The sequence below is a fragment of the Pelodiscus sinensis genome, chromosome 5 (genome assembly GCF_052426305.1).
Source record: "Pelodiscus sinensis isolate ZL-2025 chromosome 5, ASM5242630v1, whole genome shotgun sequence".
NCBI classification, from domain to species: domain Eukaryota; kingdom Metazoa; phylum Chordata; order Testudines; family Trionychidae; genus Pelodiscus; species Pelodiscus sinensis.
Window position 1 is genome coordinate 83,006,555 of NC_143056.1, and position 27,039 is coordinate 83,033,593.

General features: G+C 44.2%; 1 protein-coding gene across 2 annotated transcripts in view; it reads left to right on the forward strand.

The window, feature by feature from the left end:
* The first annotated feature begins 6,612 nt into the window (after positions 1-6,612).
* The window catches only part of CREB3L1 (cAMP responsive element binding protein 3 like 1), a 76,050-nt gene continuing 55,623 nt past the window's right edge, over positions 6,613-27,039 (forward strand). The window contains exon 1 of one of the 2 annotated variants that reach the window (XM_006117285.5): positions 6,613-7,180. In XM_006117285.5, coding sequence (XP_006117347.1) covers positions 7,073-7,180 — 108 coding nt within the window. In that variant the 5' untranslated portion in view covers positions 6,613-7,072. The remainder of the gene's footprint in view (positions 7,181-27,039) is intronic. The other variant, XM_006117284.5, reaches the window with a different exon arrangement.

Genomic DNA, 27,039 nt, shown 5'->3' on the forward strand with positions numbered 1-27,039 from the left:
TGTTCTTGTCCAAATAGTTATGGAACCAAATTATGCCAGGTCAGGAGGAACTCTCTAGTATCAGTTTTGGAGCTTGTTCAGTCTTAACACAGTATAAGGCCTCCAGGTCTAAAACCCAGGTCTGCTGAGCTAGTAGGCTGCTGGCATCGCCATGCTGCCACCTAATGATTAGCTCACACTCTGCGCCTCCCTGACCAACTATGAATACAGACCATGATAAGTCTTGCTTCAAGGGGTCTGTCATGAGATGGGACTCACTACTGTGACGACTCCTGCTGATTGCCCCCAGGAAATTAGTTTTTACACCACAGTGTGTCCCCTTCTAGCTGGTGTCTAGCTCATCCTTGCTCCACACTCTCACTCTGGACCCATATTGCTCCCAGACCATGGCGTCCTTTTCAGGATACTGCCCTCCAGCAGTGCCCACTCCAGTGGTCTCTCGCCCCCTTCTGGGGTCTCTACTACTACTGTGTCCATTTGCAGACTTCAAGCCTAGCCCCTTTGTCTTGGGGCAAGCCTCAGCCTGTATGGGCCACACCCTCCTCCTAGGAGGGTATCAGCAGTTCTCTGTTTCACTCACCACTGTGTCCAACTGTGGCTACAAAGTCTAGCAGCCCGTTATGTCAGGGGCAAGCCACAGTCTGTATTGGCTATGCCTTGGTGGCAAGGTGTGGTGGAAAGGGGAAGTGGAGGACCCAAGCCTGTCTAGTACTCTGGGTCCTGACCCAGGGATTCTCTGCTGGCAACTTTGTCCTGCCCTCCTCTATTCCCCTTTACGGCCTCTAGTTCCCTGGGCCACTTTCTCTGTGACTCTTTGCACCCTCCTGGTCCTTGTAGCAAGGCCAGCCACCTGGCAGGAATTAGGCTGGAACCTTCCTCTCTAGCCCTCTGAGCCTGCCCAGCAGTGTTCCCTCTCTGGTCAAGGCTCAATTATCTACTCTCCGCTGAGCGGCTCCTTTTATACAGGGCTGCCCCAGCAAGCTACACTCTTATTTGTTCCTTAAAAGCTCCTCTCGAATTGGCCAGGGCTCTGCAGAGGCTCCCTCCAGCCTGTGTTGACCTCTTCTAGCCATTGTGGGACAGTTGCCACACCACAGGGTCTGACAGGCAGGACTCGGAGCCTCATGGTGCCTGATTGATTTCCTTTATACACCAAAGTGCATGTGAGAACATCCTGTTATCTGCACGTGGCTTTTTTTGTTCTGCTCCTGACTTTGACTTGTGTGAACTTTGCCTCCTGACCTTGATCCTGAAATCTGACTTGGACTCTGCCTTTGACATTGACCCGGGCTTAAAACCTGACTATGAACTCCTCCACTACCCCCAAGCTCAGGTTTAGACCTACTCTGACCCTTGGTCTTGACTGCCTTGAGTTGATACACAGCCATGCTTGTCTTCCATCTCAGAATCCTCCAGCAACCAGAGTACAAAGAAGCAAGTGGTGATTCTGTCTTCAGACCCTCCCCTAGCCAGACAGTCAAGAGAAAAGCATACATTTGTCCAAATTCTTCATCATCACGGCTTACAATCATGGGGCACCTTCAATAAAATCTCCTTTGGGGAAGGTAGATTCTCTGATCTTTTGTGGAAAGTGATATGGAATGAAATAGAAAATTAAAACTCATCTATAGCATTCAGCAGGATGTTTCCATGAACCTGGAGAAAGGAGACCATTCTCTGTTAAATTCTTTGGGTTCCTAGAGTTACTTCTATCAATAGATTCGTATTGGTTGCATTTTCTTTAATTGCATAGGTTTACATAAAGAGACATTTCTGACATTTTATCAGAGCTTATCCATATTGGTCTGTTTTGTCTTTACCTCTGTCTGGCTATGAGATATGGCAGAAATATGGCATTTGCCAGGGGAGGAGGTTAAATTAATCTAAATAAAAGATTCAGCTTTCCTGGACCATGCTGTGGCAGAATAGGGCAAGTATAAAGGAGTAACTTAATGTTTGGGAGCTCTGAGTGCCGTGACTTACACAGATTGTGTCGTGTTACCATGTGACACCTTCCCTCACCACCAATTATCTTCTTTTATGTCTTTCTATATAATACAAAACTTGTGGGCTGACTTGGGTTTCAGAAATAACTAGCTTATTGGCACAAAGAGTTTGTATACATCCATTGAAGTCAATGGCAAGTTACATTGGGCTGCAGCCTGCCTCCAGTGAGGTCAAAGTGCGAAGAATTTTATGTGATCTTTGCAAAACCCTATGCAAGTGTTATAAATGATTATGACTACGGCAGCTCTCTCCTGGATATAGCCTAGTGATAGCACATCACAAGTACTAGAGAGGAAGGTTCAATATGATCATTCATCTGTTTATATACAGCAGTGTTTCTCAACCAGTGGTATGAATACCCTTAGGGGTACTTGAGAGAAGTCTGGGGAGTACGTCAACACAATTGAAATTTGGAGAAAACTCAATTTTTGTTTTAGGTTTTACAGTGTTTTATTGTTTTTGTACTTTTTACACCCAAAAATTTCATCACCTGCCCGGCTGCGATTAAGTTGTTTAAACAAACATGTTGCAAAGACAGAAAAAAAATTGTGTGTGTCTGAAAACTGTAGGTACTGGGGGATACTTATAATTTTTTTGAAGGGGTACTTTATAAAAAAAGGTTGAGAAACACTGATATACAGCACTGTCCCCAGGGGAATATGAGCTTAGAACATTTATGTTTTAGAAAAAAAGTGTAAATACAAAGCAGGATCTTTGAGCTGACAGACTTTTTCTCCTGAGACATTTTTAATCTCTAGGATGGAGAAGTCCCTGTTTGAATGTGCTGAAGTGTTTTTCCTTTGCAATTCAGACAAACAAGTCACGTTTACTTTGCTTGACCTTTTCTGATGACACGCCTACCTGGTGAATACAAACAGTAGCTCTGCCTCATACATGCACCCCGCCTGTATGAAAAGGGTGATTCTGAAAGGAGATTTCCTTAAACTAACTTAGGTGAAAAACTGGATCAGAGAGGCTTTATGCAATTCAGAGTAATTTGGTTTTAAAAATCATGGTGTGAAGTTTAGTGCTTATAAAAGTAACATGTGGGTTTGGTTAGTGAGGGCAGGAACAGTGCAAGCTTCCCCTATAATAGCTCTACCAGTGCACCTCAGTCTTGACACTAGCACTGCTGTTTCAGCCCTCAGTTCTGCTACTACCACCATCCCCAGTTTCACTGATACACGTTACCCATGAACAACCCTAATCCTTAGGGAGAAGGGCAGGGGGAAGAGCCCTCTTCCTAGGGCTTGTAAACATTATGGAGAAGATTAACCCTCCAGAGGTCGATCTTCTAGCATTCAGTTTAGTGGATCTAGTGTAGACCACCCAATCAAATGCTGAGGGCAGCCCCCACCAGTGTCCTGTGCTCCTCATTCTGAGAGGAGTAAGGGAAGCCTGGACAGGAGTGTATGAGCCCATTGGCCTCCTGCAGTTTATCATAGAATCATAGAATACAAGGACTGGAAGGGACCTTGAGAGGTCATCGAGTCCAGTCCCCTGCTCCCATGGCAGGACCAAATACTGTCTAGACCATCCCTGAGAGACATTTATCTAACCTACTCTTAAATATCTCCACAGATGGGGATTCCACAACCTCCCTGGGCAATTTATTCCAGTGTTTGACTACCCTGACAGTTAGGAACTTTTTCCTAATGTCCAACCTAAACCTCCCTTGCTGCAGTTTAAGCCCATTGCTTTTTGTTCTATCCTCAGAGGCCAAGATGAACAAATTTTCTCCCTCCTCCTTATGACACCCTTTTAGACACTTGAAAACGGCTATCCTGTCCCCCCTCAATCTTCTCTATTCTAAACTAAACAAACCCAAATCTTTCAGCCTTCCTTCATAGGTCATGTTCTCTAGACCTTTAATCATTCTTGTTGCTCTTTAATCATTCTTGTTTAGATGCTGCAGTGTCTCAGCTTAAGGTAAGCCGAATCCAGCTATGTATTTTGCTGGTCTAGTGTAGTCCAGTGTGCTTGTCGCTGGACTACTCATTCTTTTAGGCAGCACCAGAAGTGATGAGGAAATAAATGTCAGTCTTCTGAGAGCAAATGGGTGCCCTGGGAAGAAGGTCAGAGAAGCCCTAAGGAAACTCCTACCACTGCAAGAGGAGAATAGATATTTCCAGCTTCCTTGGGAAGGATCGAGTGGAGCCCTTTTCTCCTAGCTTTTGAACCACGTGAGCAGACCTCTAAAACCATCAAGAAGGGGCTCTTTCACCAGACAAAGTGTAATGTAGCCATACTGCCCATGTGTAGCCCTGTGTCCCCACATTAGAGAGCTGGATCTGAGGTGGCTCTGTTACCAGAGACTATGGATGGGGAGTGTAAGGTTTTTGTTCTGTTTTGTTTTGTTCTGTTCCCATTGTCTCCTTGTAGTGGTTATGAAGTACGCACTGTGGACATTGCAAGTTTCTTCCTTTTTTCCTGTGTTAAACAATTAGTCCCAAATACCTTCTTGTTTTTGTTCTTGATGTAAGTGACAAGCTGAAAGTCTTCTGGAATCCTAGCCCAATTCTCTGCTCGCTATTTGTGTCTATGATTTTCATTTACATTAAGGCCACTTTACTCCTCATGGGCAGCAGAAAGGGATTGGGAAAGTGAGAGCAAATGTATTTAAAGTGGCTATAAGCCCTGGTTCTCGCTCACACTATGGAGCATGTCTACACTGGGGAGTTATTTCAAGATAACTCCCCTTATTTCAAAATAACAAGGCGAGCATCCACGCTACCAACCCTGTCATTTTGAAATAATGGGCTTGTTATTTCAAAATAATAACTCCTGCTTGTGAAAAGGAATAAGCATATTTTGAAACAGTTATTTCAGGAGTTATTATTTCGAAATAACTTATTTTGAAATAACCTAGTAGTGTAGACATAGGCTATATGTGCAGAGAATTTGCACGTGGGGACTAGTGTGAGGGACATTCTCTGGTCTTTAGGATTTAGGATTAGCCCTGAGACCTGGTGGAATCAAGAAAAGAGTGTGACTATGAACCTTCAGTTGTGGATGGCATCTCAAAGTCTGACACAAACGCAAGTGTCCCCAAAGCGCCTGTCTCCTACTGGTCAATTTCATCATTTTAAATTATTCTTGTAGTTGGAAGTTGGCAGCCAAGTGTCCTTTGGGAGAAATGCACCTTGATTCTCTCTGAAGAATTGGTTCCCCAGACATAGATGAAGGATTCTTTGGGCTACACTGGCTGAGCCATGAGGGTAGGGATGGAGGGATACCAGAACTGCTTCAACAGGATTATTCTAAGAGGTTTTCCTAAGTGTTCATCAGAGTGAATATCAGAGGGGATAGGGATTTATAATCCTGTTTATTTGAAGACATATAATCTTCCTGAAGCTCTTAAATGGTGCCTGAATCTTTAATTACAGAGCTGCAAGATGGGATGCTGCTAACAGGCCCCCCTGCACTGACTTTTGCTGAGGGTAATTGGCAGTAAGTAGTCACATGAACATTAAGCTGACGCTAGGCTTGGCTATCTTATGATAAAATATTGGCAGATGTTTAACAGTGAACTTGCTTTGGCAGTCAGTAAATGTGGCCACCCCTGTTCTAAGGTAATGAAAGGAATACCTAGGGCAGGGCTACTCAACACGTGGCCCATGAGCTGCATGTGGCCCACGGTCCATTTGTTTGCAGCCCATGATGTGGTTTGGGTTTACGTGGTGCTCAACATGTGGCCTGCGGGTGGGAGCCAAAGCAAAAAAATAATCAATATAGTGGTTTTCTGTTGATATGAGTTTTAGCATTTAAATTCCTGGACTGTCATTGCTCATTAAAAGTGCTGTCACATGGGTGGAAATCTGGTAAATATTGTGTTTTATTAATATCAGCAGAACCAACTTAAATGGGGCCTGCGTGTTGTGTAGTCTTGCCTTAATCTTTGTATTCATGCCCATCAGTGTGAAAGAAGCTATTTGTATATATATGTGCATGTATATGCAACCACACTTAAGTTGCGGCCCTTGGCATGTTCTGTGAGTATTATTGTGGCCCCCGGGGCTTCCAAAGTTGAGTAGCCCTGACCTAGGGTGTTGGAAATACACTAGGTGGCACTCTTCTGAGCCAGTAGTGTATCATCCCCATAATAGTGGTAGGGAACCTTGTGCTGTAGCAATTGGTATCCCTCAGTAGGAGATGCTCTCTGGGAGTACAGAGCCCAGTGCCCTAATGTGGTGCTGCAGAAGTTGTCCTTGTCAGAGTCATTGGGATGTCCAGGAGACGTTCTAGATTGTGCTGGGGACACACATTAGCACTGGGCCCTGCAAAGGCGGAGCAGTCAGCCGTGGCCTGGCTGCCACTCTTGCATGCAATGGTCTTTCACAGCTTTCTCCCTCTTACATCTCCCCACAATGGCTTCTGTCTGTGTTGTCCCCCAGGCTGTCTGGGGCCTGATAGCTGCTCAGATCCTCCACGAGCCCAGTTCCCTGCCCTGGCTCTGGGTAGGATGCGCCCACTGTCCCTAGCTCTGTGCTGTCAGTGTGAGAGCAAGGGAGGAGCAGGGCATTGCACCAGAGCTTCCTTAAGAGGCTGATCAAGGAGGGGAGTGCTGCCTCGCAGAACCTTTAATATTCATGAGCTAGGGGGCGTGATGTCCAGGCCGGCCAGGCGGCTGAGCCTGGGGATCCTCGGCGGAGTGTGAAAGTGACAGCTGGGCAGAGGGGAGTCCCGGCGGAGTGCACCGCCCCGCCTTCCTCCTGCACGGCTCCAGGAGGCAGCCCGGGCCCCTGCCCGCGCCCGGGGGGTTCGGATCTGCCCAGCCCCAGGCGTGGCACCTTTGCCCCCCTGTCCCGTCCTCAGCCGTCGGGGGACCCCCAGCAGCCCCCGCCTCTCCGGGGAGCCCCTGTGCCCCCGCGCCCTATGGATTGCCGCCGTCCCTTGGGAGGAGGAGCCATGTGCAGTCGGTGCCCGGGGCCCTGCCATCGGCTGCACCGGGCGGCGCGGGAGTAACTCCGAGCCTGGCGGGTCTGCGGAGGGAGCGAGGACGCCCCGTCTCCGGCCCGCCGCGCTGGCGGGAGGGCGGCTCTGCGCCGCACCTAACCCCGGCACCATGGACAGTATCCTGGAGCCCTTCCCCTCCGAGCGCCTCTTCCCCGGAGGCGGCTCCGGCTTCCTGGACCTGGGCGACCTGAACGAAGCGGATTTCCTCAGCAATGTGGTAAGGGCGCCGGCCGGCGGTGGGCGGGGGCTGCCTGGGCTCGTCCTGCTTGTCCTGGGCTCCCCGCCAAACGGCTCCTACTCGTGCCGGGAGCCTGGGCAGCGCAGCGCCCCTTTTCCTGCACCTGGCTGCAGTCCTGAGCGCCCCCTGGGCCTCAAAGCTCAGCCAGCTCAAGTCCTCTGGAGCTCCCCCCCCCCCCACACACACACAACTCCTGGCACCTCCTCTAGGGGATCGGTCGTCTCAGCCCCTCTAGTAAGATCCATGCCATTGTTTTTGAAACCGTGTCTAATAGGGATCCCGCAGCAGGTCCTGGGGTGTAATTCCGTGGCATAATTAACTCATCCCACTCTAACTGCACTGGAGAGTGGAGACCCTAAAGCTGTGGGGGCAGCCCTTCTGCTGCTATTTCCCTTGCTTACCTGCTTTTTGTAAAATGACCTGGGGGTGAAACATCTGTTGCTTGGCTAACACAGTAGCGATTTACTTTAGGGGGAGGACGAGTGAACTAGGACTAGATCTATTTAGTGTGTCAAAAGAGAGTATTTGTCTTTAAGAAGATTGTCCAGACTTTGTGTACTCATGTCATGTAACTCACATGTACAGTAGTTCCATAGGAGGTCGTTATCCCAGATGAGGAATTCAAACTTTGTTGTTTGTGAGCAAATGTAGCTTTGGATTATCTGGGGTTATCGTCCCAGTAAAAGATAAAACAGTGACACAGAATCTGGTTTGTTCTAAGTGTAACATGTTTTATTTACATGTACACCAGTCCTGGAACAGAGATGGTCACAAACAGCATGGAAGTAATACCTCCTTTCAGGCCTCTCCATGGCCTGTCTCAAGAATTGACTCCAGTTAGAGACAAAGGATATGTCAACATCATGGAGGGACTGCAGCACATGTACACATGCCTAAATTACCTTTGATCTAGCTAACTCAATCAATATCAGTGAATTCCAGCAGCAAGGGACCCTGATGATATATTGGAGTGACTAACCTGTACTGCAGCAAGTCTTCTATAAGTTATTTGAGCTAAATAGAGCACATCTAGCCTACTGTTTATGAGTGGAGACGGCATACCTCTAATTGCAGTGTAGACATACCCTTAGGTTGAGAGTAAATTCTTCTTCTGCTTACACAGCTCATTCTACCTAGAATCTTTGCATGCCAAAACTAACCCACGCACAGCAGGTCTTCTCAAGACAGAACATTTGTTCTCAACCTAAGACCTGGTCTGCATACATTTGAAAGTTTTACTTGTGTAATTATTTTAATTAGGAGTGGGATCTCTGCCGCCCCCTCAGTAATACTGGTAAAAGCCTTTGGATGGGATGAAGTTATTCTAATATAAAAGTCCCTTGCAGCAAATTAGCTTATTTTTATATAAGAATAATATAAATCATTATATGTATTTTTATGCCACTATATCTGGAGCCGCATTAGGGGAGTTGTATAACTTAACTATATCAAATAGACTATACCTACTGCCTCATCCAGTGATACCCACCATGACATGATATTTACAAATGTGTACTGACCATATGCATTGTGTTAATTTCCTGACTGATTAAATTCCATCTCTGTTCTGGCAGTGACTGTAAAACTGACCTGAGGAGTATCCATTTTCATTATTTCTCAGTGACTCTAGATTTATTATGCTCAATTGACAAGTAAAAACTTTTTTTTCCATTTACACCACAGACTACCCTGGGGATCTGAGACTCTTTGTTCTTGTGCAGGATCAACAATAAAGATTCTGTAATCTTAGTGCAGATAACAAATCTGTTGATGATACCAAAGCCAGAATGTACTGGAATCTAATTCACCCTTTGTGTAGTGGATCTGCAGGGAAAACTGCCATAAAAAGGAGCAAAGATTAACTTTAGGAAATCCATCAAATCTTAATGGGACGGGATCTGTTGATTAAGAAGATCTCATTTTTACATAGTTGCTTTTCAGAGTATTGTACTTAACATCAAAGCACTAGGGTTGCATGGTAATCCTTAAAACTGTCAATGATTTTTCTTTGGAGGGAGAGATGAGGTTCAATATGGAGACTCTTCATGTAATGCTCAGCAAATGTAGTTCCCTCTAAAGAAGTTGAGTGAGCATTGAGTTCACTAAGAACCCTTTCCTGCAACAGTAACCTTCTTTAGTTAATCATCTTGTCACTTAAGCAGTAGTTTATAAAATCTAAGTCTGTTACAAGATGAAATAATTGGATCATAGGTCTAAGGTGCATCTTGGAATTAATAAATTAATGTGTTTGAAAAGGGATGTTTGAAAGAGAACAGTGTTATTTGTCAGAGGATGACTGATATCTAGTTTAAAAAGCATAAACATGGCTGGGTCTAATCAGTGCTTGGATGGGTACACACAAGGGAAAAGGTGTCCATGGAAAATGTTCCTTTTGTTCACTGAGATGAGCATATTACTAATGACAGAAAAATCAGATTCTCCTTTAGCTTTCTGGGTCACTCTACTGCTTTTGAACACGGAAGAGTTTGTTCAGTGTTTTCATTAGAAATGACTGATTAGTAATAAAGCTAATCCTTCATGTGATGTTTGCTTATTGAATTAACCTGTCTGAATTCTGCACTATCCACACCAGGCTTTGGCATTTGTCGTTATTCTTGTCAGAATGCACATATTCACTCCCTGATTTTATTAGAGTTATGGCTCAGGTAGCTCTATCTCTGTCTCTTTCTCAGCTTTCATTATCAAGCTTCTTAGCCTTATGATTCTGAAATTGCGCCTTCAGGCTCCAGCACCCTTTTTCTCACTTTTTGCTCTACAGTGAGGCCCAATGAGTTCAGACATCTGTTGAGACTTGTACCCTTCAGGAATCATGCACCCAGTAAGCATTTGTTTTTAAAACACTGCAGAACTGCAGCTATGCCAGAGCTAGCTGTTACCAGAAGTATCCCGAAAAAACTCCATCGCATCCAGGGAATGCGTTTGCTCTTCCCCTTTTTTTTGCAGAAGAGCAAACACGCTCTTTCAGAAGCCCCTGTATTCCTTGTTCCATGAGGAAGAAGGGGGCTTTCAAAAGATGGGGGAGGGTCTGAAAGTTGGCCCAATCTAGATGGGCCAAATTTTGGAAAAGCCTCTTCTGACAAAAGTATCGGAAAAAGATACGCAAAATACTGAGCGCATTTTGTGTATCTTTTTCCAATAGATCCTCGCAGTCTAGACATACCCTTTCAAACATAACCATAGTCTGTTCCTTGTGGGTGTGCAGAAGGCCAGTGCAAGGCCTATGTCCCATAAGCTCCTCTTTTATATCTTATTTTTATAATTTAATTAGTGAACATAAGAACGGCCGTACTGGGTCAGACCAAAGGTCCATCTAGCCCAGTAAGGGTGCCCCAGAGAGGGTGGACCAAAGACAATGATCAAGCCATTTGTCTCCTGCAATCCTTCTCCAGCCAACAGAGGCCAGGGACACCATTTCTATCCCCTGGCTAATAGCCTTTTATGGACCTAACCTCCATGAAATTATCTAGCTTCTCTTTAAACTCTGTTATAGTCCTAGCCTTCACAGCCTCCTCTGGCAAGGAGTTCCACAGGTTGACTATATGCTGTGTGAAGAAGAACTTTCTTTTATTAGTTTTAAACCTGCTACCCATTAACTTCATTTGGTGTCCTCTAGTCCTTCTATTATGGGAACTAATATATAATTTTTCTTTTTTCGCCCTCTCCACACCACTCATGATTTTATATACCTCAATTATATCCCCTCTCAGTCTCCTCTTTTCTAAACTGAAAAGTCCCCGTTGTTTCAATCTCTCTTCATATGGGACCCGTTCCAAACCCCTAATCATTTTAGTTGCCCTTTTCTGAACCCTTTCCAAGGCCAAAATATCTTTTTTGAGGTGAGGAGACCACACCTGTACACAGTATTCAAGATGTGGGCGTACCATAGTTTTATACAGGGGCAGTAAGATATTCTGTGTCTTATTTTCTATCCCTTTCTTAATAATTCCTAGCATCTTATTTGCCTTTTTGACTGCCGCAGCACACTGTGTGGAAGTTTTCAGAGAACTATCCACAATAACTCCAAGATCTCTTTCCTGATTTTTCATAGCCAAATTAGCCCCCATCATACTGTACGTATAGTTGGGGTTATTTTTCCCGATGTGCATTACTTTACACTTACCCACATTAAATTTCATTTGCCATTTTGTTGCCCAATCACTCAGTTTGGTGAGGTCTTTTTGGAGTCCCTCACAGTCTGCTTCTGTCCTGACTATCCTAAACAGTTTATCATCCACAAACTTTACCACCTCACTGCTTACCCCTTTCTCCTTGCTCTGCTCTTGGCCCAGGGGTGGGTTTTTCCCTGTATGAACCCCATTCTTTCCTTCCTTGCCCCCACAGCTGGAATTAAACGGTTAGCCATGAATTCTCATCAGATTCTATTTCTTTTGTTGGATTTCAGAGCTAACTCGTTACTAGCCAGGGGCCAGTGCATGACTTCAAATTTCATTGGGTTTTAGAGGGGAATGTTTTATGCCCAAACCCTGGGGCCAAAAGACTTCTGTGCCCCCACCAATTATTGGGGTGCCCCTCTCTTTATGTAGGCACCTGATATCAGATGTTATGAGAGGCCCACAACTGTCTCTGGGGCTGATACCAGGCATAGACACATTTGAAAGTATCATTTCCTAATCTTCAAGCTAATAAATGTAGTTAATTTGTATTATTCTTATAGTTACATGTCTTTAGTTTCTTGGTCTGTTTTGGTGTAATGGGCAGGTCAGTAAAAATATATGATCTTTATCTTGTTTAGAATTTGGCTTGTCAGCAATAGCTCAGTGGCCCTTCTGGATAGGTAGTAGATATGGAGAGACTTTGGCTGAAGGAAAGCATTTTAATAACAGACATTCCCAGGTTTTCTTAATTTTTCTGATTTTTCATTTGGCTCGTTCACTTTGCTTCTTCAGCTCCTCTTCCTGGACACTCTCTTGTAGCTGATCTTGCATCCAGAGATGTCTAAGAAGCATCAGTGAAATAGGGCAGTTAACTCAGCACTAGCAGCCCTCAAAAGAACACACCATTACAGATCATGATATGATCAGAAATAAAAAGGAAAAATGTAAAAACACTTCATCTGCTCTTATTTTCTAAGCTTTTTATATGACCCCTATTACTGTAGTATCTGAGCATCTCGCAATTCTTTAATGTGTTTATTACACTAGATTTACCCAGCTTGGGTAAATCTAGGGTCCTTCAGGGCAGCGGGCTGGGGATGCAGGAGCTAGGGCAGGGTCTGGGGATGGGGGAGGGGGCTCAGGGCTGGAGGTGTGGGGGGTGAACGAGTCAGGGTTGGGGCGTGAGGGAGGGGCTTAAGGTGGCTGAGAGTGTGGGGGTTCAGGAGCCAGTGAGGGTTATATAGCCTGGGTGGCAGCTCCCCAGAGCCCCACAGTGGGAGCTACACAGCTTGGGTGGCAGCTCCTCAGGGCTGACTGGGGCAGCTGCCGTGCTGGCCAGGTGATGGCTCCAAAGGGCTGGCCACGGTGAGGGCCATGCTGGCCAGGGGTGGGTGGGAAGCTTACCTCTACACTTTCCCCTTACTGCCCCAATAGTGTTCTAGCTGCCCTGGTCCCCATCTTGGGCCCTTTGCTGCCCCCTGTGGTCATAACACAGTTTAACAGCCCCCTCTCTTTCCATGTTATGAAAACAGTTGCATTCCAGGCACATTCATTGTCCTGGCACAAACAAACCTTTACCTTGCTTTAAGTTAAGATAAAAGCAAGCTACATACCAAATTTGGTGGCCATAACTCTTGCTGTTTAGGAGGAGTTCTTGAGCATTAAGATAGAGAGACTTGCTCACTCACAGACAAACTCTCTCAAAGGGCACATCTACACAGCAGGGCTAGACTCGAAATAAGCTACACAACTCGAGCTACACTAATTGCGTTGCTTAAGTCAAAATAGCTTATTTTGACTTTTGGCACTGTCAACATAGCAGTTATTTCAAAATAGAGCACTCTTCCCCCATCTTCCCTTACTCCCATACAATGCAGGTTACAGGAGTCAGAGGGGAAACCTGTAATTTTGAAATTATTTTGAAATAACGGGCTTGCTCTGTAGATGCACACTATGTTATTTTAGAATAACTGACGTTATTCCAAAATAATGCTGCTGTGTAGACATAACCAAATATATAGTAAATTAAATACAACTCCAGCATAGGCGGAGCTACTGCAAGATTGGTGCATAAATAATCAGAAACATGTTTTGCCTGCTGCTGGTCTAGTTAATGCTTAATATTGCCCTGAGCACTGGGGATTGGATCATTAGATAACCTGTTGAAGTTCCTTCCAGCCCCATGATTCTATGATTCTTGTCCTCACAATACCTCTGTGATGTAGATGGAGTGAGTGACACAGAGAGGCTAACTTACTTGCCCATGGTCACTCAGGAAGTTTATGGCCATATAGGGAACTGCACCCCTATCTTGCAAGTTCTACACTTGTTACTCACAGACTAGGGCACCCCACTTTTACCTTTCCATGGGCTCAAGCAGTAACTAGTTACTTTAGGCATTCCCACCTTTTCCCAGTTCTTAGGGCTCCAGGTGAAAGGCGCCTATCTATTTCCTAAGGCTCAGAGCCACCCATACCAACTTCTAAGATATAATCTGAGTGATTCTGGGGACTTTTACCAGTGGAAGAGCCTTACACTGCAATGTTTTTAATTCTATTTATTAACAGTTACCAAAACAGAATGCACACACTAAGCATACAGTGCTCACGACTACCAATAAGGCAGATGAACTTTTCCTGGTGGCCAATGAGGATTAGATTATCTGGGGGCACTTCCAGTTTCTTCAGAGTGTGGGTGGCAAGGTGTTGAGATCAAATCCTCAGCTGTGTCCTGGAGTGAGTTTCCAAAGAACTTCCTTTGGACCCCAATTTATATACATAAACTTGAGCTATACCTTAACCAAACACTTTAAAGACTAACAAGATGGTTTATTAGGTGATGAGCTTTCGTGGGCCAGACCCACTTCCTCAGATCAAATAGTGGAAATAGTCCATCTGCTATGTACATTGGACAAACGTCTCAGACACTTCGCCAAAGAATCAATGCCTACAAAACAGATATTAGACAGGATCACAAAGAAAAAACAGTTTCTTGCCATTTCAACCAGAAAGGGCATTGTCTCAATGACTTAACTACCTGCATCCTGCTTCAAAGACATTTTAACACCAGACTTGAAAGAATTCTCTGAACTGTCATTCATGCTTAAATTTGACACTTTACACCTAGGTCTTAACAAGGATGCTAATTATCTTACCCATTACAAAAATAGCTTCCCTAATTATCACCTCTAATATCATTAGCTCACAGACATTTACCTTCCCCCCCCATACCCCTTCTGTTCTGAAATTTGATTTGTCTTTTTCATATGCGTTCATTTTTTTTATTGTATCCTTTGGTATGTATGGTCATGCCAATTTTCTTCCACTATTTGATCTTGTTAGTCTTTAAAGTGCTACATAGTCCTGTTTTTTGTTTCAGCTACACCAGAGTAACACGGCTACATTTCTATTTTCAAACACTTTAAGGTATTATAAAATAATTCTTTGACCCGCCCTAGTGTATAGATAAACATTTCTTTAACCAATCATACCCCACAGCCTTAGTTGATTTATATCTTTCAAAATTAGTTTTGTGACAGAAACAATCAAAGATCCAGACAGTAACCATACAGATAAACAATAGAGAAGTTGGGACCATGAAGGCAAAACAATAAAAAAGTATATATTTCACAATCGCAACTGTTGATAAGGGATTCCTTGCCATTCATAATACTATCAAACATCATTTTCTTTAAACATCTTCAGATCTGTTTCTTTACCTGATGATGATGGGTACTCTTAGGACAGGAGTAATTTCTTAAAAGCCCAATATTTCATTGTTTTAATGTAATTAAGGTGGAATGTGAGGATGTGATTTTCTGCCTTTTAACTGATGGTAGCTGTTGTCCTAATGTGGCTGCAGAAAAAGGCCTCAGAACTTACTAGCTAGCAATCTAACCACCAGACTGCCCTTCCCCTCTCCGACATAAGGTACCTCCTGAGCCTACAACATTGTCATTTTGTAACCTTAAATTGAAAATCAGTATTTGTTTTTTGGCAGTGGAGAGATATGACCTTTCATTGGAAGGTCTCATCATCTGTTGAGTGGTGGAGTGTTGTGTATATTTAACACACTTTAAAGGAAACTAAGAACTCTCTGTCAGGAACACTTGAGAAACATCATCCAGAAAACAGCATGTGTGTCAAGCTCAGTTGGCTAATCTCATCCCAGCCACCAACCTCATGTCCTGAGAAGATCCTACTAATCATGGTGGCATGACATAGTTATGGTACGTACCTGACTGCTGCTGTTCAGAGGCAGATACAAAGAGAGGGCCTTGGGCCATCTCTGCAGAGAGCTAGACCTCACAATGAGGAATAAAATAGACACAGAAATGGGCACATGAGTGAGGGGAAACAAGAAGGAATTTTGTGAAAATGTTTGCAAAGTAAATATATTAAGCAATGAGCAGAGGGTGGAAGCTTCCTGTTAGGTGTGTGCTGAGGTCACTGGTTATGCTGGCCAATCCAGAAGAGCACATCCACAGCAGTAATTGTGAGTCAGATACTGCAAGATAGTAGTTCTGCAGATGTTGGGGAAGATGTCTGAAATGCACTTTAGCCAGATCTTTCAGAAAATTGCTGTCTCCTTGGAGATATGCTCAGTAGCTAGTGCTGGTGGTGGTTTTGGTGGAGGTGGAGGGTCTTGCTGCAAGAGATCAGAGGAGAGCATCAGAATATGGAAAACTTCCCATACTGTAACTTCCCAGCTTGTTTTACCCCGACCTTTGAGGGCCCTGCTAGAAACATAGTTTCATTCACTGAGATTCAATAGAATTTATCTTCTGGGAAACATGTAAGCAATTCTTGCCCCTTCCTTTCTCCAGGAGATGAAAACCTGGTTGCTAAACAGTAAGATATGCCACTGTTGCTGGTCTGTCTTCACTACATGCACCACCTGCCTGACAGAGGAAAGTAAATCACATGCTTCAAATGCCTAGTTTCCTTTTTGATTCTCAGCTTCCATTGTTATAGCACTTGGGGTTTTCCCCCTCAGGCTCTGGCCTTGGTGCTGAATACACCTGAAGTCTTTGGTGCAACATCAGGTTGCTGTTTTGTTTTGGTTTTTGTGGGGGGAGAAGGGAACCTGGGAGAATATTATTTGGTGGGTAAGAAAATACCCAACCTGTATGCTTGCAGTAGCTGATAGGTTAGGGATACTTGATTATCACTGGAGAAATTTCAGTCTAATGATGCTCATGAGTAGGAGACAGTTTCAGGTTCTCAGGTGTGTTTGTTTATTTGTATTACCGGAGCACATGGGAGCCTTAGGTATGGACAAGGCTCCCATTGTGCTAGGTGCTGTGCAAACCCAGAGCAAAAATACAGAGGTGTTCATCAACAGCTTGATAGTGAATGAGAGAAGACAGGCAGGGTGGGGAGCTAACTATAAAGTGCCTTGAATACAATCAGCTTGTTTGAAGTAATAGAGAAAGGAGAGTTAGTGGAGAGACTAACTTGACGGTACTCTTAGAGACTGGAACAGAATCCATTTCTAGTAGACAATTAGTTTCAGTGAGTACAAAAATAAATAATGAATAGATCTCTCTCTCTTCAAGTGGAGTCCTGGGGAGAGTGACTTTACAATAACAGTCCATATTTGACTGAAAAGCTTCTCTTATGTTTTAGGTGATGTTTCTGAGAAAGGCATAACTCTGGACTCCACATGATCTCTTCCTATTTCCAGACCATCTCTTTGTATGTAGGAAATCCTTATAATATCAGTGGAGATGAGGGAATTTATTTCATCTAGGAAGCTGGGCTCAAAAGAATAGCATGACAGGTGTCCCCTCACATCCAGGTGGTGAGAATGTATCCTGGTATAAAGGTGATTGTAATTCTTCTCAAGTTTTCTTTATTTTGGTGCAACTTAGATTATTCCATTTATTAAAATCTGTGCATTCTGCCCACACTATTTGGATTTCAACAACTCACACCCACTAGATGACTCCTCTGTTGGAAAGTCCATATTGGAAGCAAGGTGGAACTAAAAAATCCCCCTGATTAGGCCCTTTGCTGTAGTTATGATGTAGAAGAACAGATAGCATAGGAGGAAAGCTCATACTATTTCCAACTTGAACTCAGTGCTAATAAGATAAGAAGAGTCATATTTAGTTATTCCTAGGATAGCAGATTTTCTAGGAAAATGATTTGTTTTAGACTTGTGAGATACAAGAGAGCTGGTGACTCTCAAAATCTCCTTTTTTATTCTTTCCTCTTTAGAAAGCTCAGATAAGGCCTTGTAAAATAGGATTGAATGGTTAGGTGCTTTCTTGAGTCAGTATGTCTCCCATTGCACAGACTGTATTTGTTCTCAGATCAGGAAAAGCTGGAGCAGGGAGTGGGAATCTTAGGGCAATGCCAGAACAGGAGGTGACTGCAGATAGTGCACTGAAAGGCAGGCTGTGTGTTTCAATCCAGTTGCTTTCCATATATCCACCATGCAATGTTTACCTCTATCTAGTTATTCCTGGCTGCTCTAAAAAACAAGCTTCCATTTCTCTCCTGCAGCAAGGAGAAAGAATTTGAAATGACCTTTCTTTCATTCATGTTGCTCATGAACCCACCTGACCATCCCCTTCTTCTTTTTTTTTCCATAGGCGTCTAATTTCCTTACCCTCTCCATTTTTCCTCCTTCCTCCATTTCTCACTTTTTCTCTTGTTAAATCTCTCATTATCTGTCTGCCTCCCTAACCCTCTCTGGGCTTTTTCTGGCACGGTCAGTGTCAAAGTGAAAAGATGCTTGAAGCAGGTCTTCTCTACACACCAGACAAGGTCACATGGAGGGTTTGAATGTGAGTGCCAAGACACACACTGTCCAGTAACTTCTCCCTATGTGCGTTCTCTCTCTCACACACACACATATTTGCTGGGCTGTGATGAATCCTATGTCCCTCTAAGTTGCATGAGTCACACTGTCTCAAACAGTGATGGCACTTGTATTAACTAAGCCTGACTTAAACTTGGTCTTTTTCCTAGAATAAATAGAAAATAACACCTTTAATTTGATGACCAGGCTCCTGTTCAACATGAGTGTTATCATTCGTTTTGGTGGCAGAGGCAGCACTATAGATGCATTTTGTATCAGTTATGAGGTATATTACATAAGCGGGAGATAGTACATTCTTTTTTGGTGCTCGTAGATAAGTTGTCAGGATTCCTTCTGCAGGGCGAGATTCCTTACAGTCATGCCTACTGGGATTCTAGCAGGATGAGCTCCCTTACTGCAGTTCCTACTAAAATTCTAACAGGATAGGTTTACTCACTTGGGGTATGTCTACACTACAGCACTAATTCGAACTAACTTGGTTCGAATTAGTTAATTCGAACTAAGCTAATTCGAACTAACGCGTCTAGAACTTAAAACTAGTTCAAATTAGCATTTTGCTAATTCGAACTAGCGCGTCCACATTAAGTGGACCCTGAACCAGGCTTGAGGATGGCCAGAAGCAGTGCCGGCAGGGCATCAGAGGAGGACTTAGAGCGTGGAGATGCTGTCTCAGGCTAGCCGAGGGCTGTGCTTAAAGGATCCCGACCCCAGAAGCCCGCAGAGCCAGCCCAGTCCTCCCCATCGGGGGCTCGTGCCCCATTCCTCCCTCACCTCCTTCCACTTACCCTTCCCTAGCCCCTTTTCTTGATGTACAAAATAAAGGACAATTGTGTTCAAAAATGGAATCTGTCTTTATTGAACAAAACTGGGGGAGACTGGGAATAGGAGGTGGGAGAGGGGAAGAGAGAGGGTGGGAAAGGGGAGGGCAACTACAATGATCAGGGGTTGGGAACAGGTCCCATATGAAGAGAGGCTAAAGAGACTGGGACTTTTCAGCTTAGAAAAGAGGAGATGGAGGGGGGACAGGATAGAGGTCTCTAAAAGCAGGAGTTGGGTGGAGAGGGTGCATACAGAAAAGTTCTTCATTAGTTCCCATAAAGAAGGACTAGAGGACACCAAAGGAAAGGAATGGGTAGCAGGCTTCAAACTAGTAACAGAAAGTTGTTCTTCACAAAGCAAAGAGTCAACCTGTGGAACTCCTTGCTGCAGGAGGCTGTGAAGGCTAGAACTAGAACAGAGTTGAAAGGGAAGTGAGATCAAGTCATGGAGGTTGGGTCCATTGAGTGCTATTAGCCAGGGGGTAGGAGTGGTGTCCCTGCCCAAGGTTTGTGGAAGGCTGGAGAGGGATGGCACGAGACAAATGGCTTGGTCACTGTCTTTGGTCCATCCCTTCCAGGGTCCCTAGGGTTGGCCGCTGTCGGCAGACAGGCTACTGGGCTAGATGGACCTTTGGTCTGACCCAGGACGGCCATTGTAAGCTCAGGGCTCAGGGTCGGGGGTCTCAGTGGACCACCTTGATTTTCATGCACTCCTGCTCCTGGGTGGCCAGGCTGGCAGCTCTCCTGCCCTAGATGGCCACCTTCCTGTGCCTAGTGCGGAGATCGTGGACGAGGTCCACGATGTCCGCACTAGCCCAGGCGGGTGCCTGCCTCTTGCGGTCCCGGGCAAGCTCCCGGGAGCCGCCAGCCTGGTCCCGGGAAGAGGGGGAGGGCTGGGGGGCATCGGGTGGCTGGCTCGATCCGTGTCAGGTGCAGGGTCTGCTGGCTGGGTGCTGGCAGGCTTGCACCTGGCACGGGCACCGTAGCCAGCCCGTGCCCCTTTAAGGGGTCCGGGGCCGGGAGGAGGGCATAGAGTTTCCCTGGTGTTGGCCAGAGTGGCCACCAGGGAAACCTGGGAAGCCTTAGCCTCCCACTAGTTCGAATTAAGGGTCTACACAGCCCTTAATTCGAACTAGCTAGTTCGAACTAGGCTTAGTCCTCGTAAAATGAGGTTTACCTAGTTCAAACTAGCGGAGCGCTAGTGTAGCGCCTATTAAAGTTAGTTCAAACTAACGTCCGTTAGTTCAAACTAACTCTGTAGTGTAGACATACCCTTGGTGCCTACTGGAATTCATTTGTAGCAGGGTAAGCTTCCTCACTGCAATGCCACTGGAATGCAGGCAGAGTGAGCTTCCTACCTATGTCAACTTGTCCCCACTAGCCAATATGCAGAGTCTAGATTTCTGCATATGATCCTTCTCCTGGCTTTCTATGGTTACTTATACCCCCTCTCCTGGTGGAGCTCTTTCTGGGCAGGGAGAATATATACATAAGATTGCATGGCGCGTTTGAGTGCACATATTACGAAACATGAAAAAGTCTGCTCTGAGTCATGAGCCAAGCTGAATTTAGAAGAGATCAATTTTTGTGGGTGCATTTCATTGTTAGTTAAGTTTTGCATGTCAAAATGGCTTAAGGTAGAACCTAGGTGTTAATGACAGCCAAAAGAGAGAGGGAGAGAGGATGGGCAAGTGAACTAACAGCTGCCCCAGGGAAGAGACTGAAAGGCAGGCAGTTTAATTGAGGGGAAATTAGTTGTGACATTTTAAAATAATGTTGATGGAACACTTTTTTTCCCCCAAAGCTCCTTTCAGTCTCTCTATCTCAAAGTTGTTTGCATAGTGATGAGTTAATCTCTGAACTCTGTCTGATGTTTCCATGCTAATAGAGTGACATGGGAGTTAGTGAAGTGCTGTGAAGCCACAAATCCTTACTTGCCAAGAGAGCTGTGCTAGTAAAGGTCAATGGTCCTTTGAATGCCCATTAGCCTAGGAGTGAGGAGACCTGTGTTCTATTCCTCTCTCTGTTAGTTGCCTTGTGGGTAGGTTGATTGAGGATTGTGATGATACTTATTCATATTTGGATTATAAAGGGCTGTCAACAAAGGGATATAGAGGGGCAGATGCCCTGGGGCCAGGTGATTCAAAAGGGCCTGGGGCTCCTGGCTGCTACCACTGCAGTGACAGCAGCCAGACCCCTGGGTCCTTTAAATTACCCTGGGAGCACTGCATGGGTCAGGGCTGGCTGTGAGCTGAGGGGGACAGTGTGCACTGCCTTCCAGAGGGCAATGAGGGCTGGCTGCCCCCAGCCTTGCCCCTTCTATCTAAGGCCCTGTCTCTTCTGGGGAGGCAAACCCCACATCTTGCTCAGAGGCCTGGCAAGTTCGTTGGCCCCTCTGAGGCTATATAAATATTAGGCGTTAGAGGCTGTGGTTGGTTTCTGCCAGCTGCATTAATTGGAAAAGATCTCATGTATTTTGCATTGTGCATTTCATGTTCCTGTCCACATTAAATATATACCTTAGTATTACTACTTGGTTCTTGCAAACAGCGCCAAGTTAGTGTCAGCTGCATGTTAAATTCACATGCTATTGCCACTAGCTTTCTTTTGGGCTAACTCTACTCCTTGCACTATGCCAGGGACAGTTCTCCCTTGCTTCCATTTAGCCCTGGTTTACACTTCTGTTACCAAGGTCAGCCCACCTAATAGTGTTCACATACAACTCAATTTGAGCTAAATTTACAGGCAAGACTTTGGGAAGTCCATCACTGTATCATATACTTTACTTCTACGGGACTCTGCGTGAAGGATCTAATCCAAAACCCATTGTAGTCAGAGACTTTTTTACATTGTCTCAGTGAGCTGTGGGTCTAGTGCTGAATGAATACAGCTGAACCGAATGAGTCATAAGGTCCTGATTCTATACCTTTGAACTCTGTAGGTCTGATTCTGATCTCAAAGAAACCAAGTAAATCCAGAGTAACTTCACTAAATTCAGTCCATAATTACTCAGATAGCTTCAGGATTTACACAAGAGTAACAAAGGTCAGTATTTGGTCCTGACTGGGTTGTGATTTTTGCTTTCTATATTCCAAACTGAAGATAAATTATTTGTTCCTTATCAACCAAATGGATAAACTAAGGTGGGATTCACAAAGGGACTTAGACATTGAAACACTGCTCATCGTGGCATCTATCTTTTAGGCACCTAGAAAATAACAGGAACAACATTAATTCACAAAACCAACGCTCAATATGTAATGAATGGGAGAGAGAGAGAAAGGCACCCTAGAATGAAAGGCAGAAAAGCCAACATCCTACTTGGGGAGCTGTCTAAACTACCCAGTAGGAGATGTCAAAAAAGCTTGTCTCTGTTTAATGATTCACAAATGGGAACCAGCCAGTAGATATCAGGAAGCTCTGGTACCTAAGGCCTACACAAGTATTTAATGACAAAATTAGAAAAAACAAGACACAAAATGAGCTCTGTCTAGCTAGAGACATAAAGGGCAACAAGAAAACATTTTACACATAAATTAGAACAGTGTTTCCCAACCAGGGTTCTGCAGAACCCTGGGGTTCCGTAGACCACCTTCAGAGGTTCCGCAAGAAATCGTGGAATAAATAAATACAAATTTTGAAATCCTGCGACCAATTCCACATATCCCTCAAAATATCACGGGAATTTTTGTCCAGCAATTGGCAATACTGGAGTAATCTTTGTACACTACCAACTGCCTCTTTGTTTTATTTTGGTCATTTTGTATCTAAGGTTATATTTAGTTGTATTGTGCCTGCCCTTCTGCTTCCCAGAATTCTCTGCATTTCTAGTCTTTTCTAGTGCACGCAAACATTTTCATAGGTAGGGGTTCCTTGGGATATGAAAAATTATTTTAGGGGTTCCTCCATGGGAAAAAGGTTAGGAATCACTGCATTAGAAGCAAGAGGAAGACCAAGGAGAGGGTAGGCCTTTTACTCAATGAAGGAGGGAAAAGTGTAAGTCTCACAGGTACTTAATGACTTCTTTGTTTCAGTTTTCACCAAGAAGGTTGGTGGCAATTAGACATCTAACATAGTGAATGCCAGTGAAAGTGAGGTAGTTTCAGAAGCTATAATAGGGAAACAACAAGTTGAAAAATTACTTAGACAAGTTAGATGTCGTCAGGTCATCAGGGCCTGATGAAATGCTTCCTAGAATACTCAAGGAGAGTTGATTTATGAGATATCTGAGCCATTAGCAATTATCTTTGAACGATCATGTATGATGGGAGAGATTCTAGCAGACTGGAAAGGGGCAAATATAGTGTCCATGTATAAACATGGAAATAAGGGTAACCCAGAGCATTACAGTCCTGTCCGCTTAACTTCTGTATCTGGAAGGATAATGTAGCAAGTAATTAAGCAATCAATTTGCAAACATCTAGAAAATAATAAAGTGAGAAGCATCAGTCAACATGGATTTGTCACGAATAAATAGTGTCAAACCAACCTGACAGCTTTCTTTGACAGAGTAACAAGTATTATAGATAAGGGGGGAAACAGTAAATGTGGTATATCTTGACTTTAATAATTCTTTTGATACTGTCTCACATGACCTTCTCATAAACAAACTATGGAAATACAACCTAGATAGAGCTAGTATAAGGTAGGTGCATAAATTGGAAAACTGTTTCCAGAAAATAGTTATCAATACTTCCCAGTCAAGTTGGAAGGGGCATAATGAATGGAGTCCTGCAAGGATCAGTTCTCAGTCCAGTTCTGTTCAAAATCTTTATAAATAATTTTGATTATGGCATAAAGAGTACACTTGTAAGATTTGTGGACAATAATACACTGGGACAGGTTGCAAGTGCTTTGGGGAGGATAGGTTTACGATTCAGAATGATCTGGGAAAACTGGAGAAATGGTCTGAAATAAATAGGATGAAATTCAGTAAGGACAAATTCAAAGTATTCTACTTAGGAAGGAACCATCAGTTACACACTCTGGCTGTGTCTACACTGGCATGAATTTCCGGAAATGCTTAAAATGGAATACTATTCCGTTTTCAGTTTTTCCGGAAAAGAAGCGTCTACATTGGCAGGCTGCTTTTCCGGAAAAGCCCTTTTTCTGGAAAAGCGTCTGTGGCCAATGTAGACGTGCTTTTCCGGAAAAGAGCCCCGATCGCCATTTTTGCAATCGGGGCTTTTTTCCGGAAAAGACTACTGGGCTGTCTACACTGGCCCTTTTCCGGAACAGTGTTCCGGAATAAGGACTTATGCCTGAGCGGGAGCAGAATAGTTTTTCCAGAATAGCGGCTGATTTTGTACAGTAGAGCATCGTTGCTTTTCCAGAAATTCAAGGGCCAGTGTAGACAGCTCGCGGCTTATTCCGGAAAAGCGGCTGATTTTCCGGAATAAGTGGCCCAGTGTAGACACAGCCATACAGAATGGGAACGGACTGCCTAGAAAATGGTATTACAGAAAGAGATCTGGGGATCATAATGGACCACAAGCTAAATATGAGTCATTATTGTGACACTGTTGCAAAAAAAAGCAAACATAATTCTGGGATATATTAGCAGGAGTGTTATAACCAAGACATGAGAAGTAATTCTGCTCTACTCTGTGCTGATTAGGGCTCATCTGGAATATTGTGTCCAGTTCTTGGCATTCCATTTCAGAAAGATATGGACAAACTGGAAAAAAGTCCTGAGAAAAGCAACAAAAAATATTAAAATTCTAGAATAATAATCTATGAGGGAAGATTAAGTAATTGGATTGGTTTAATCTGGAGAAGAGACTATTGAGAGGGGACACGATAATCACTTTCAAGTACATAAAAGGTTGTTACAAAGAGAAGGAAGAATAACTGTTCTTATTCTCTGATGACGGGACAATTAGCAATGGGCTTAAATTACAGCAAGGGAGGTTTAGGTTGGACATTAGGAAAAACGTCCTAATTGTCAGGGTGGTTAAGCACTGGAATAAATTGCCTAGGGAGGTTGTGGAATTTCCATCACTGGAGTTTTTAAGAGCAGATTAGACAAGCACATGTCTGGGATGGGTTAGATCTGTGTTTCTGAAAGTGTTCTATGGAATCACTTTCAGAGACACATTAACTGGCTGCCCTGGTTTGTTTATTTACCGACACTGTGTCCACAGAGCCTCGCGGCTCCCATTGGCTCTGTTTCGCTCTTTGTTGCCAAGGGGAGCCGCAGGAAGCGGGGTGGGCCGGGCCACCGCTTCCTGCTGCTCTGCTTGACTGCAAAGAGCGAAACGGAGCCAATGGGAGCCACGAGGCTCCGTGGCCACAGTGTCGGTAAATAAACAAACCGGGGCAGGCAGTTAATGTGTCTATGAAAGTGATTCCATGGAACACTTTCAGAAACACTGATCTAGATAACACTTAGTCCTGCCAAGAGTGCAGGGAATTCAACTAGATGACCTCTTGAGGTCCCTCCAGACATTCCAGTCCTATCATTTTATGACTTGTCTAGCTCCATACAAAGCAGCCAGAGGAGAAATAATTTCTTGTCCAGTGGTTAGCCCACACTCTGTGATATGAAAGCCACAGTTTCAGTTTCCCCTTCTTTACCGAAGGATGAGAATTTGAACAGTCTCACACATGTTAGGGTAGTGCTGTAACCACAGAGCTGGGAAGATGTGGGTCTCTCTCACTGTCTCCTGTGGAAGCTATTCCATGGTGGATTAATAATGAAAGAGAGGTAGGAGTTGGAAAACTGAGTGCTAGAGTCTTCCACCTGCCACGTGGTGTCTTAACACTAGACTACAGAGTCATTCTTATTCTTTCTCTGGCTGAGTGACTGTTCTGCTGTGGATAAATACTTAGAGTCACTGGGCCTCTTGAGAGATGGGAGACCCATGTTCAAATTCTATCTCCTTCTATAGCAGAACCTGAATTTTCCCCATTCAACTAGATAGGTATTCTAACCATTGGGCTAACAGTAACACTATGGAATGGACACCTCTTCCAACCAGACTATTGAATCTGGCCCTGCACATGATGCAAGCACACAAATGCTTGTCTCACCTCTTCCTCCTCCTCGGTTGGGGAATTACCCTGGGGCTTAGGCAAAAGATAGGCATCTCAACATCCCTAGAAGGGAGGCGGCAGTGTACATGCTCATAGGTAGATATATAGATACTCAGGGAACTTATACCCTGAAAACATAGGTGCCAAGTGAGCTTAGGAGCCCACAGGGTTTGGTAGGAGTCTGGTGGATTGCAGTGAAGCCAAAACTGGGACTTAATCCCTGGCACTGCCTCATCCCCAAGAAAATAAACAACTCAGTAATACAACATAACCTCTACCAAAACTTGCTCCCTAGCCACAGCTGTCCCTAGAATTGGGTAAAATTCCTTCTAACTCAAAAAAGAGGCTCCCACCTCCATTATATCCAGGAAGGACTTAACAAGCTGCATCTGTCCCAGTGAGCCAGCGGAACTTCAGACATTTTATGTAGGGTATTAACACCCGCTAAAGAGGGAGACAATAGAAGACCTCTATGGTACTCTTAGGGTACGTCTACACAGCAGGGCTAAAGCCAAAATAAGCTATGCAACTTCAGCTACATCAATTGCATAGCTTAAGTCGAAATAGCTTATTTCGGCTTTTGGTGCTGTCTACACAGTAGGAAATCCAAGAAAGAACCTCTTCCTCCGACTTCACTTACACCTCATAAAATGATGGGTATAGGAGTTGGAGTAAGAAGTCCTCCAGCTCAGTTATGTTGAAATAACCGCTTGTAGTGTAAACGCAGACTATGTTATTTTGGAATAATGTCAGTTATTCCAAAATAACACTGCTGTGTAGATGTACCCTTACAGTCCCCAAGGCTGCTTATTGCACATGGATGCATTGTCTTGTAGATGTTTGAAGATTTTTTTCCTTAAACAGTAAGCAAGAGACTTTTGTGTTTAAAGTTAGATTTTTCTGGATGGCATTTCTCCTCATCCGTTTTTAAAGACTAGAATCCTATTTGTTTTTTCTAGCCTTCTGGCCCCTGTCCTATTTCCTGTCCTATTTCAAAAAATGAGGAGTAATGTTAGTTCGA